General features: G+C 36.3%; 1 protein-coding gene across 1 annotated transcript in view; it reads right to left on the bottom strand.

Annotated features, from left to right (window-relative positions):
- OLA1 (Obg like ATPase 1) overlaps positions 1–14,902 on the bottom strand; it is an 82,182-nt gene that overhangs the window by 42,977 nt on the left and 24,303 nt on the right. Inside the window, exon 5 of the mRNA XM_015868445.1 lies at positions 6,176–6,351. Coding sequence (XP_015723931.1) covers positions 6,176–6,351 — 176 coding nt within the window. The remainder of the gene's footprint in view (positions 1–6,175; positions 6,352–14,902) is intronic.

Below are 14,902 nucleotides of genomic sequence, written 5' to 3'. Positions count from 1 at the left end.
ATATTTTTCAGAATACAATTATTCAGACACAAAGGTGTTTTGCCATATGTACTGTCTGTTTAAAGGCTATAGCTGTGACTTGATCTGGACATACCCAGAGAGATACTCTTTGCAAAAGTAATTATTCTAATTCACTGTTCAAATCTACACAGGAAAGATCAGCTGTGATAGAAAGTAAGCATCAACTTCCCTTTGTCTACTGATAATTCCCAAAGAAATCCAAACATGTATTTACACATTATGTGCTTCTACCTCAGGCTTTACTACCAATTAATTCACAAACATCTGCCATGAATATATTCCTGTTACATTCATAATGTTCTTCAGAATGAACTTTAATTTCCTCTAAATACCACATTAAGCACAGCAAATGGTCCACTGAAGATTTTAGGCATAATTACATGCATTAAGAATATAAATATTTTCTCGATTCCCAATGATTTAACATTTAAGTTACTAATTGTAACAAGTCATTGGCAAAAAAGTGTGTCAATAATGTGCAAGTACAATCTTCCTTTCCTTCTTTTTCCAGTGGAACAAACTGACCTCTCAAACTTCCCTCACAAAAGGAGACGAAAGCAACTGACAAAAAGAAATCCAATTCACCACTGTACTTATCTTCAACTTGGAATGAAAGAAAGGTGAAAATTCCCAACTGACATCATCAGTTAGATGAAATAAGAGTTCATCCATCCGTGAGAACTCTGGTAAGCGCTGGCAGTACGAGGTCAGCAAACTCTGCTCAGCACAATCCCATTCATCAGAACATTGAAGGAAGGGAAGACTTAAACCCTGTTTTCATCTAGCATATCAGTAATGAGAAGCAACAGAATCTACCATCCCTCTGCTGTTTCTGATTCATCTCCCAGGTGCTATTAGTAATTTTAAATGAATGAAACCATCTTTGGAACTGCTCCTGTATTATAAGGACAAGACCAAGATATTAAATAGAAAGGAGGAGGGAAGGAAAGGTCATAGATTACATAGATACATATGTGCTTATGGATATTTATGCACTGTGGTTATGGTCAACATACCAATTAATTCATCATCTACTGCAATAACAAAGCAAAGCTTGATGCAGTTCTTCTGCACTACATGGTACTGATATAGTGACACAGAAATCCATCTTTATTTACATAACAGCAATTACTTTGGTCTTAAAAATTGCATTCAGTTTTTAAAACTAACCTGATTTTCAAGTTGATGCACTTCAGCAACAGAATTCAGACGTCTTGCAGAACTTACAAAAGCATCCTTTGAACTGAAAACTGGAAGTTCAAATGCAGTGGACATTGATACTGACCTATTGTAAAAGCTGCCTTTCAACTGAAAATTGGAAGCTCAAACACTGCAGGCACTGATACTGACCTAAAGATTTTGTCTTGGTATCACTGAAGTCAACAGTCTGTGTGAACTGAACTATAAATAATATTCTTGTGGTCAGATATATAAATCACAATACCATTACCACTACAAATTATTCTGAGCCGGAATTCAAGATTTGGAGCACTAACAAAGGGATGAATGAATAGCTATCAATTGCAGTGGGTCAGTCTCTAAGGACTAAAATTGAATCATGCAGGAAGGGTAATGGAAGAGAATCCTGTAATAATGTTCACTTAACTGTATTATATTGTATTAACTTGAAGATCTCCATCTCCAGGACTGAAAATCCCATAAATCATATATATATACACATATATAAATATATATTTAAAACGAGATCTATAAATATAAAAGATACCTCAATTTTCCTTTGAAATCTCCTGCTACCCAAAATGACAGATGAATAAGCTAACAACAATGAAGTTTAATTCAACTTCTTTCTCATATCTCTGCAGATACCAGTACCAAAAAGATAAAATCAAAGCTACTCGTTGCTTTCTGAAGTTATATTTATGCTATAGTAGTACACACATATCAGGGATATTTTTGTTCTACAACACCTTGTTAGAAGGTCATAGTCAAAATATTACATAAAGATACATTGAGTCTGAAAGAACAGTATTCTTAGTAAAAGCAGGCAATCATTTCTGAGTAGACTGAGAACACTTGCAAAACACAAAAATGTGATACCTCTGTCACAGTGTAAAGGAAACTATTCCAAGCCTGTGTCAACAGTACATGTTGCTGATCTTGGACATATTGTGTCATTGATTTTTAAGTAGAACTTGAAAATGATTTCATTGATGGCTCCTTAACAGCAGTTGGCTACTTTATTTCTGCTGACAGGGGATTGAGAAATCAATTCTGTGAGAGACAGCGCGAGCAGTTAACACTGTATTCAATAGCAAAGCCAGGTCATTGCACAAAGGTGAACTTACCAACTGCACGCAACATGGGCTTACGTGAAGAAAAAATGATAATTAACAAGTCTGAGCACAGATGTGAGAAAGCAGGCAATCAAAAAACTCTGATTTAAGAATTCCTGGCTGATACGGACAGACAAGTGTTTTTTGGTTTTGTTTTCCTCCCTATAGCTTTTACAGATTTCAAACTATGGAGTTACAGCTGTGGAGGCTTACTGATAAAACAGACAATTCATATTTATGACATAAAAAGAACAACTTCTACTTCCAATTAAGTTTTACAAAGCACATACTGAAATCCCCTTCAGTGGCAACAATAAGTTTACAGAGGTCACATGAAGATTACAGTCTCTGAAATCAGTAACATTACTGCAGCTTTCATATTAAGCTTATTGTTACATTCAGCAAACAACTAAAGGAAAAAAAAGCTCAACTAAGATCAATGATATTTCTTTTCTTCCCTCACCTACTTCTTTCCCTAATTTTATACAGTGTTTTTTCCTCAATAGATGTCAAAGTGTTCTAAAACAGCGAAAAGAAACAAAAAACACAAATCAAAGATGTTTCTGTTCAACTCGGGAAAGAAAGCAAGTAGAGGGTCTCAAAGTGATACAATTGAGAAAGCTTTCAGTGTTTTTATTTCAGTGAAACAGAACTTTCAAAACTCCCGTCAGTTAAAACTCTGAAGAAATTCTCATTTCCATTCTTTCCTAATTTATGGAGGCAAACTGTTAGAAAAAAAGCCCTTAATCCACTCTACACTGCTGTCTCAATTACTTTTCTGCCCTAGAAAGAGGAAGCGCAAAATACACAAGTTGGAAAAGACCTTCAAGGTCATGAAGTCCAACCATAAACATCAGCTACCAAGTTCCGCCACTAAAATCACATCCCTCAGTGCCACGTCCATACATCTCTTGTGCCTCACCAGGGATAGGAACTCCACTACTGCCATAGGCAGCCCTTTCCATAAATAAATTCTTCCTAATATTACAATCTAAATCTCCCCTGGCACAACTTCAGACCATTTCCTTGTGTCATATCCATTGTCACCTGAGAAAAGTGACAGACACCTTTCCTTGCTACAACCTCCTTTCAGGTACTTGCAAAGACCTTACATTAGGTTATTTGCTGCATGGAAGTGTAATCTTTACCTGTTTTGCCTGTTGTAGGTTTTTTTCCCCTCACAAATCACACATATAGTGAGAAGAAACCACAAGGACATCATTAACTGCAGTTAATTCTTCAGGACAGTATATAAGTGTAAGCACAGACGTTCTCTGCAGTGCAAAACAGTAAAGGAAAAAGAAGACAAAAGTTGTAGAGGAGCTAATCACAACCCAGTAACTGAAAGTCTAAGTAAACTCATCCAGTAGATGGAAAAGTCAGAGAGATGCTGTTATGATCTTATAACTGCATAAGTCTATTGGCAGGAAATGCATAACCAGGCCTAAGGATTGATTTACCAGAAAATCAACCAGGCAGATCTTTCACAGACTTTTACCCTAAAAACGTCCATTTTACTAAGGTCTACTGCCCACCTTACAATTCAAGCATCTAAGTCACAAAGGAAGACGAAGAAGGAGATCCAAGATCAGTAGGACTCAAAAGACCTGATGCTTCATGGCACTTCCCTGGGAAGATTCTCTGGTGACAGTAGAGAGCAGAGTCCCTACTTACAGCCTTTGTCTTCACAGAAGCATTTTATTTGCGCCTCTCCCTTCTGTTCAGCCACCCATTTCCATGAAACAAAAGAATTTAATACCTTTGAAACCTCTATTGTTGTTGACAAACTCAGCTGAAACTGGCCAAGTGTAACAGCTGTTACTGAGGTTAGAACTGGCAGAGCAATGCAACTTCAAAACCTTGCGTTTTCTGTGCTTGTGTTCACAAAGGAAGACTAAACCCCCCAAAGAAATGACAGGAAGTCTAAATTACAAACACAAGACGACAAAGTCACTTTGACAGCTGAACTACAAATTAAATAATGGTTAGGAGATTGAAGGGAGAAGCAAAGAAAAGGGTAAGAAACAAAAGCTGAGTAGAGATCAACTAATAATGGAGATGTTAAAGTTCTAATTGATTTAAATTGCATTTCTAGATTTGAGATTTTAATTTACTGTCTCTCTTCATTTTAGAATAATCTGATGTTTTCTGTTTTCAAGCACATGCTAACTTCCTGTAGCTATAAAATGAGTAAGAACAGGAGACTGTTATGCAGCAGTAACTGTACCTATCCATTACGGTTACATGATGACCATTAAGAATTTTAAATGCACGTTGATTACTTCTTCCTGCCATCAAAAAAACCTGAAACCTGTTGAATTCTTCCTTAGCACAGAAAGAATTATTCAGACAAGCACACTCAAAATCTGGACAAAAACATTTCCATTGTGAGAAACAGGCTTTTTCCAAAGGTGATTGCACAAGGAAGTAAGCAATAGGAGCTCACCAACTTGGACAGAACAGCATTATCCTTACCTTAGTTTCATCTTCTCATCCTGAAGTGAAATACAGCCTCTGTTCAAACTTGGAATTTGCAGTGGAAAAGTTTTTTGTTTGTCTCTAAGATGAATTTAAAAACGCAAGCTGCTATTTGAAACCGCAGGCATAAGCTGCACTGTTCCTCTAAGCAGATACAGTCTTATAAAAAAGACAAAAATCACTACCCATGCGCTGGGTTGATGTATCAGGTGACCTAAGGGGAAGCACACCTGATTCTCTCTCTTTTATGCTAGATTTCAAATTGTCCAATGTTAGCTGTTTTTTTCCTCACACTAATCAAGGAGTAGAATACTTCTAAAGCCAGACAAGGACTAGTTTTCCACCAACAGAAACTACCAAGGAAGTGCTTTTTATCACTGCATCATGGAGAAGGATATTCAAGTTCAGATCGTACCCTATGCTCAACACAAGCGAGGGCAAAACAAATATAGAGCACTGCAATATTAATAAACTAAAATACCAACAGACTGATGTGACAATTTTTTGTTGTTAATTGCTATCTAAAAAGATACAGGATAAACCAGTATTTTTTATTTCATAATTACCAAGCATAAATAGTGTGTTCTCCTATTGATACGCTGTTGTAGTAATTAGAGAACATGCTTTACATACCACCAGAAATATCTTTAGAAGATTCATGAAATAAAGTAAAATTAATAACTAGACTACTGGCAAATTGTAGCTGACTAAAAAGTCAAGTGGCAGAAAAATAATCAATTGCAAAAATATACTTGAAGCTGATAATTATTATATATTCCTAACCTACAAAAAAACCACCACTGTTACCCTGTGATAATTGAGCTCATTTAAATAGCTTTCTAAAGCTACATTCGAAAATGTATTTCAACTAGCAGTCTTCATTTAACACGTGCAAAAAACACAAAATGCAACCAGATCAAGAAGGTATATTCACTTGGTAGTGACACCAGGAATACTGGTACCAGCATGGAACTTAATAGTAAGAGTAATTTGGAAGTGACTGCTGGACTTTGAATTATGACTGAATCCCTGATCTAAGTTTGATGGAGCACTGGCAACTCTAATATAATAAATCTGTCTTCAAGAAAATTACAGTTAATTGTTTAAAATGACAGACTTTCCTTCCCCATGTCATCCCATCTTGGCAGGGTGCTTGGTTTAAGGTCCCTACCAACCTTCCTTAGCCATTTTCTTCTATTCCAGTGACTTTTCTAATCAAAATCTTAGGCTTTCAAAAAATTTCAATACTTATTTACACTAAAGGACACAAAAATAGCAGTAGAGTTCTGTATTATGCATGTGGGAAATCATTAGCAAAATCCAACAACACAAAAGTTTGAATTCAATGCAGACAGTAATAAATTATCTACTTTTGTACTCACGTATTCAGGTTTCAACTTTTTGTCTCCTCCTCTCACAGCTACTTTTTCTAGCTTGTCTATACTCTGAGTGATCAGTTCTTCATCTTTAAGTCTAAGTTCCTCGTGTATTATTTCAATGTCTCGAACAGGATCTACACTTCCTTCCACATGAGTGATATCATCATCATCAAATGCTCCTAAAACAGGAGAAAATATAAATACATACTAAGCCAACAAGAGACAATTTAAAATAGACCATCAAGAATCACAAGAGTTTGGGGCGTAAGTCAAGTCAGCAGTCTGTCTTAGTGACATCATAGGCAATATATCATACAGTTTTAGATTGCTAATTTGTGCATAAACTCCCAAATGCAAGGACTTACACACGTAGATACAAAGCACAGCATTTTGCCATTTCAGGAGAGCACTTACGGACTGGCTGGCTGGGGCTCTGGGCAGCCTCATCTAGTGGCTGGCAACGCTGCCCACAGCAGGGGAGTTGGAACTACATTATCTTTAAGGTCCCTTCCAACCTAAGCCATTCTATGAGTCTATGATTAAGCCATCTTTAAGAATTTTTTCTAATAAGAACAGATTAAAGCATTTTTCTTAAAATTGGTATCACTGTATCTAATGATATCTTACCTACCAGTAGCAAACACAGAAGCCAAATTCAAAATTGTAGGACATTTTAGCACATACAGTAAATGACTGGTGGAGAGAAAACCTTACAAATCATCCTGGCAACCCTCACTGGCTAACCAATTTAATGCATTAGGAAAAAAAGAAGTTCTAGACAAAGAATTCTGAAGTTCTGAATGACTCTTAGTGTTTCCAAGGGAAACGGGGTTTAGGGGAAAAAAAAAAAAAGGCCTGAAATCATCTGGCAGACCTCTTCCCTGTTTCAATCTACTTTATCACTGTGGTTCTGACGGTGATTAGATAATGAACCACTCAGACACACAATTTACACAGCAGCTAATTTCATCGGCCTGATTTGAGGGTATGGTTTTTAGGGGGCCATCAAAGAAGCAGATGAAGGTGCATTTGTCATATATGAGTGACAACCATTCACACTATCTGAACAAAATGGTGCTGGCCCTTATTAGAAACACATGCTATTATCACATATTTAAAGTGCAGTTGAAGCCATAATTTCAAATTGCCAACTGGAAACATAAGGGTAAAACAACCAGATATTACTGAAGCATGTGTGCTGACTTCATGCCCTTCTGAAGACAACGTGGCAACATAATTCAACTAGGGTTTAAATTATCGGATAAAAAGCATGAAAAAACATCAATAAATATTTTTAAAATAGAAATATGAACAGTTATTACTCATTCCTTGAACCATTTTCAGAGTATTTGTGCACCTAACCCATAACATTAAATATGTCTCAGAAATAAAAGTCATTATGAGAACTTTATTTAAATATTACCAAATGAAAATAAACTGTTTTTCTGGAAGGAAAAAAAAAGGCAATTTTTGTACTAACTGTAAGATAGAAAAAAAAGGTAAACTGCAAGCAACTCCTTAACTGACAGGTAGCTGAGATTCTTCATTGACACACACATCTTAAACTTTGGTTTTCTTTCCAACTTAGTGAAAGTAGTGGTTTTAGCAATAAAGATTTCAACAGCAAAACAGACGATACACAGGTTTAAAACGTTGCTGGCAGTCAAACATCAAAATCATTTTCAGACAAATACACAAAAAGCCTTTAAAACAGCAGCGAGGGGAAGCTCCCTCCTTGCCCATCAGCTGTCACTCTCCAAGAATGATCCCAGAGTACCCTGGTACAAAGAAAAGCACCTCTGCAACAGATGCAATCCTGAGGCTGGCTGTGATGGGAGAACAGGCTGCTCTGTCAAATGAAAGCCTGTCACACTAACTCATACCAGTACAAAGCAGCTAAGAAAAAGGCACATAATAGTCATCTTCCATAAACCCTATTTGCGCACAGAAGTCAGCAACAGGACACGGGATGTCTGGGTGCACAAACAGAAGAAAACATCATTCTACAGATCTGTTTAGATTTACAAGGAAATTACTGAATAAAAAAAAAAGCTAAATAAGATGTAACCATACAGATAAAGAGCTCTTCTACCAGCCCAGCTTTCTCAACAGATAAAGTGTATCTAGCTGGCTAAAACAGGAAAAAGTTCGTCTTTCATCCTTGTATTAAGAAAAAAGTCTACACTGCCATCTAAATAACACATTTTCAAGTTGTTCACATCTTCCTACTGCATTTAGTGTTTTTTAAAAAAAAAATAAAAATAAAAATCTCACTCTGTTGAAGTCAGGAGAAAAGTTCTATGCCTCAAGATTCCATATTTTAAACATAAAAATAAAAGGCAGATGGATTATTTAGGTTTTAAGGAAGCTGCCTTCCAAAGCAAAAAACAGCAGCTAGGAATCTAAATCTGCTTCAGACGGTTTTATGCTCTCTGGAAAATGCCAGTATTGTCTTTCATGAAGAAAAGGAATCCGTTTACTTCAGAGGTAGGAAAAGGTAAGTGCAGAAAACAGGTTTGCTCAAGAAAGTTCCAAAAGAAACATCTCAGAATGTCATGGTTTTGTAATTTTGCTATCAGTATTCCACATCATAACTAAAATTAAAACCCCTGATTGAAATCTTTGAGAGGAAGAAAAATAACAATCCCAAAATGACAATGATCTTGTTCTCCAATGCATTCATAATGAGAAGGGCAGAGGGGACAGGGTGGGAGGAAGCAATCTTGGAAAGTCTGAACTATGTGAACAAGAAGTGCAGACCCTTTCCTAACAGCCAAGGAGCTTTGCATGGGCAGGACTCTTTAGAGTATGCACTTAGTGATGGCATCTATTTACAGGTGTTCAGATATACAACTATTTTTTCCCTCCTAGTATTAAAGACACGTTAAAGAAGTAATACAGTGACAGATGATTCTGTGCTTTGGTTCCAAGTAACACAGAACAACTAAGGTTGGGAAAACAGGATGACTGCCTGGAGATATGGAAGACAGACTGGTTTTGTACTGGCAAGGCATAGGGTCTGCCTATCTGCCAGGAGTGAGGCCACAGGCTGCATCATCTCTTCTTCACATGCAAAAGTAATAACAGATAAATATGTATACGGCTCAGAAGTAATAACAGTCACATTTCCAACAGTATCATCTAATGGCATGCACGTTTTTTTTTCCATTTCTTTCAAGAATCAGCTTCAAAATTCTTTGACAAAATTTACCTCTCAGCCTCCCAAGATTTTTGCATTGCTTATGTTATACCTGTCAAGATCTGATGACTGTATGTTATGTATTCATCTGAACAGAACCACTACACTTAGTTACAGGCTATCATCAACCAATTCATTCTCTTGCTAAAATCAAGTCATCCAATTACTCCTTGACTAATCAAGGCTGTTTTGGCTTTTTCTTTTTTCAAAAGGTACTCAACAGCATAAACAGCTCACTTACAAGAAATGGAAAGGGGCTAATCAGCAGAATTATTGTTTTGCTGCCACAATTTGCAGTATTTAAATGTAGTTGCTGATTGGACTGAAAGTTTTATGATATAGCATATATCAAACTAGTTTGACGCAAAAACGAAGCTGACCACGGTCTGAACTTTATTGTTCCTATCTACCCCAAGCTGCTAAAATACTAATCAAAATGATACTACAAGACAGATCTGATTCCAGTCCTAATTGCAATTATGGAAATTAATTAATATCTCCAGGATTAATTTATACTTGATATGTCAGTTGCTTCATTTATTTAATTACTCTTATCCTTAAAACAAAATATTTGGCGAATATTAAGCCCCACATAACAGCATTTTGGTGTCTTCTATTCATCTGCAAAAGGCAGGTAACTGCATTGGTTTATGCTATGTTATAATTAAGAGGGATATTCATAACTTGATCAGAATCTGAACTGCATCACAAGCTGAAACTCCCATCAGCATTTAGGGTAACAGCCAGCTTGCTTTTTTTTTTTTTTCCAGTAAGCTATAAAAGAATGTTTAATAACACCACCAAAAACCAGATCAAGAGAATAATTGATACTTGCCCTTCCTTGCAAAAACATACATTCAATGACTATTATCAAAAAGAGTTGCTCATCAGAGAGCATACATCACAATATGGATACATACCCTGTTATAAGCCCTGAAATAAACGAGCAGTGATACCTAGCGGCCATTCACTGGGGTACGAATTGAGGAGTGAACAAAATGAAACAAAACAGAGTACCTTGAGTGGAGGCATAGAAGCAGAATATTTGTTTGAGCTATCGAACAAAACAAGATCACAAATGTCAAAAACAAAGTTGTAAACAACATCTCTACTTAATCTTGTCTGGCATTATCCTTGATGGTATGAAGATTTAAACGGTAAAAAAGATACCACCATTTCTAGCTGAGGTATATTTAACATTTTTAAATGTTGTTGACGATACATTTTACCCTGTGTACTCACAATTACAAGGGCAAAAGAACACAGTCAGAGTCAACACAATTTACAGATTCTTAAATGCAACAAGCATTAATAAAGAACCAACAAATAAAGTAGGTTTAGCATGTTTTCCCTTGCAAGCTAATTTCAAGTAAAATTAATCACCTGTAACACAAACCCAATATTCCTTAAGCAGAGCAATTTTCAGTTGAAGAAGATGCACCTGCCTACGTCGTCAACGTAAGCAAAATCAACTACAAAAAAAAAAACATTAAATAAAATGCTGTAGTAAACCTTGACTTCTGAAGAAAGAATTTTTTCAGACATCTTTTGTGGCTTTGTTTTGCACCACAGCGCTTTAAGTTTTGTCTTCATACAGCCCTAACTAGTTGTAATCACTCACAGTCTAATTGTGGACATTTATCTGCTTTTCTTATGCATAGAACATAGCTATTAAAGCTGAATGGTGATGGTGTGAAGTATAGGTTAAATTGGGTGAAATTAAAGCAAATTACTCTGGGATGTGGAACTCTGAAAATAGAAACCACCAATGATTTGCAACCCTCTTGATGATCAGCTTCACAGAACCCTAAATGACAAGAAAACTTACATATTTTAAAGTTAACTAGATTTTTGTAAAAAAATAATGTATAAATGTATTTAAAATGCAAGCAGACACTGTAGCAATAATTATTTTGTTTTACCTGCGCTGCAGAAAAACAAGAATAGGTTTTAATTCCCATTAAAAACACTTGTTTTTATTCTCAAGTTTAGATGATTTCCAGTAAGAGAAAAACAGTTCAGAATATTAGTCATAGCATTAATTACCTCGAACACGAGGTTATATTTTATGCACACCATATGTCTGTACAGACATGGGACGGTAAAAGCAGCTGCTTTGGGCTCTCTAGGCTGGTGCAGTATTAGGACTCAAATTCACTACTTACCCATACAAAAGATGAGTGGCTACATTTCCCCTGTTGAGCCCTAGTACTGCACCAGTCAAGGGGGTGCTAAGCTAGACCCCCTCCCCAAAAGTCTGAAATCACAGTTGAACAGCAGTCCTTTCAATATCAAGGCTATCGGGAGTATCTAACAAAAAAAGGCAAGTCTATTCCTGCAGACACACACACAATGAGAGCGTGTAGCAGCAACACAGGATTATAAATGACTGTAGTATCAACTTCTTGAGCACACAAAGAATTTATATTTGCATAAAAGTACTTGTCAAGTAGGTACTTCACCAAATCACGATGAGAATTACAACCTCCAGAGAAAAACCTGAAGCAAAGCAATTCACTTAAGAATGTGTAAGTTAACAGAGGAAACCACAGTTTGGTTCCTAGTGGAAGCAACTTTAACAGAGAAAAGTTGTTACCAGGAAAGTAGTTCCACTGAGCTTATCTATAAAAACTGTTCCAGAGGCCATATCCTCAGAAACCTGTGACAAATATTAGTGATTTATTTCTGATGTAAAATGTGTTTACCTGCCATTGCTCTTTCATCCTGGCACCACTGGGATGTAGTCAACACTCCACAGGCAAAACCTTCTACCTGCTGAGATTTGCTATCAACTTGGCCACACTGGGTAAAGAACATTATTTGAAAGCTGAAGGAATAATCTTTGAGCCCTTCGTGCCTCCATTTGCGGAGGGCTCGCTCTTATTGCCCTTGATCACATATTTGAAATACAATCACCGCACTGTCCACCAAGTAGAGTCTGGGACAAACAACTTGCAAGATACTTTGTTCAGGATTGCATTATGCAGTAAGTTGCATGGATTCATTGCCGTAAGGTTCTATGAAGGGCAGCGCTCAAAGTAAAACTGTGAGATAGATGTTACACCACACAGATTTAGAGGATTCCATAGGAAAAAATAAACTCTATTCACGGTTTTTCAAAACACAACTGTGTTAATCAGAACAAGGGAAGCCTGGAATCTAGCCTGGATCACTGCAAAATTTCCAAAAACCAAAAAGACTGAAAAATGCTAAATGTTTGGTGAGTGCTCTTGTCATCCTGAGTTCAGCCATGTTTCATTTTACATTCTAATGATTGAAAAATTTCTCTATGAATAGTCTTCAATAGAAATAAAAAGCAACAAGGGAGAGTCTCCACAGCATCACCCTCACTACTCAGCATTCCCACAACAGCATCATCCAAAAAAAAAAAAAAAAAAAAAAAAAGACAGCATGAAAAAAAAAAAAAAAAAAAAAAAAAACACCTCTGGGAGCCACATTTCCAGACATTTCACATAAGACAATGTTTCTACTCTAGAAGAGACTGCAATTCACATATTTGTGATTTGATGGCATCTACAATGTACAGAAAATGGCTCCGAAGTGCATGATCATATTAGCCTCACCACCACCACCTCCATGACACGTTTTATGCACTTTTGCTGACCGAAGGTCAGTCTCTTGGGACTTCTCTGTATGAATGTGCCAGTCTCTAGAGAGTCAGGATGAACTGGAATTCCTGGGAGTCACCGTAACAAAATCTAATTACTAATAATTTCATTTTTAATACAACATTATTTGGAAAGTCACAAACACCAACTAGCAACCATCAGCAGAAACCCACAGGACAACTCTTTGTTATCCTCAAATGACCAGACATATATTCTGCTTACACACACACAGTTCACTCGGGTCACAGACTGATTTTTTTTTTTTTTTTTTTAAACCAATCATGCAGATATCTAAAAACACTTGAGCCTTCAAGTTCTTCTCAGGTATGGTACAGCACCACATAGCAGTTACCACAACTCCTACTGAAGCACTTTGGATCCTTAACACTGCAAAGTCCAGGCAGTTCTACAGTCCTCAACACATTGGAGTGCTATTAATCTTTGTAACATAATAAATAGAGAATGAACAGCTCAGTTCAGCACAGAACATGAAATTACAAACCTCCTGGAACCCACGGTGAAAAGTATAAAGAATTACTGAAAAATTATTTCAAATGAAGCAACTTCACTTCAAAAATGTTTGAAGTAACCTTAAGTTGTATAAATACCCAGACAAAACTCAGTAAGGCAAAAACTTTCAGCTATGAGAGCTTACTTATCTAAGCAGTTCCCAAACATTCTGAAACTTAAAATTATACTGTTATTACAGTAAAACAAGAGTACTACAAAAGCATCAAACTTTCATGCAAGGCCTAACAAAATGCTACCAAAAAATTACACAGTTAAGCACAGTGAAAAAGGCAACCTGTAGGCAAACAATGAGTCGTCTATAAACAGAATAGCTGCTTTCTTTTTTCTACAAATAGCATTCGTAAGAAGTTACAATCTCAATTTATGACATGCTGACATAAAACCTTATTGTATGTATGAGAATATTTATCCTTTGAGGATCTCTGTCTGTACACAGTGAAAGGGAAGAAGAATAAACATAAGCTGTGGAAAGGCCAATTAAATTATAACACAAACAACAGCTGATGAAGACTTAAGCAAGCAAAAATTGTTTGACCAGTGCCATCCAAAAAATAAAAACAAGAAGTTTATCAGTAAGTTTACTATATAAAAATGTGCCTTATCATACAACCTCCCTTCTGGTCATTCCAGTCCACATTCAGAACATAATACACAATGTAATGTTAAGACGGTTCATCCAAATATCTCTACTGTAAAACAACTTAAATTTTCAGAGTTCTGCTCACCTAGTTTATATTAACAGAATTGAAAACAAACAAAAAATCATTAGCTGGTTCAGAGACTCCTTGTTCTTCATATAGTATTTTTCATGTGCAACAATTACTTTTCACCAAAACTAAGCATGTTACTTGTATACACTTATTCCATGGAAAGTGAAGAACTCACTTTCTTATACGTTATTTCTGAGAAGAAATCCTGAACACTCAAGGATTTGCTTTTCTTCTTTGCAAGCCTTTATTTCAATGACAACTATGCTGTGGAACATTTCAGTTGTTCTGTAACTATCTGGCACCATCTAGTAGCCAGTGGCATTGCCTTTACACAATTCCATTAAGAGAACCTGCGACAAGAGATGATACTGAACAGATGTGCAATGAATAGAACAGAATTCCCTCTTACTACCTGAATCTCACATAGTCAAACATGTTTTACATAGAATGAGGTACTTATAACTCTAGACAGTAATCTAGAGTAATCTAGTAATCTACATCCTTTTGCCTTTCCTGAAAAAGCACTTTAAATACTTGTGTACTTTTACGTTGTTTGGTAATTTAAGAACCAGCTCACAGATTTTAGCAATGCTTCGCTACTACATTGCTCTATTCATGTATATGGCAAGTAGTTTCTGTTCATTTCTTTATGCTCTCCTGA

This window comes from Coturnix japonica, chromosome 7, assembly GCF_001577835.2.
Source record: "Coturnix japonica isolate 7356 chromosome 7, Coturnix japonica 2.1, whole genome shotgun sequence".
Lineage (NCBI taxonomy): Eukaryota > Metazoa > Chordata > Aves > Galliformes > Phasianidae > Coturnix > Coturnix japonica.
This window is presented reverse-complemented; position numbering and strand designations above follow the sequence as displayed.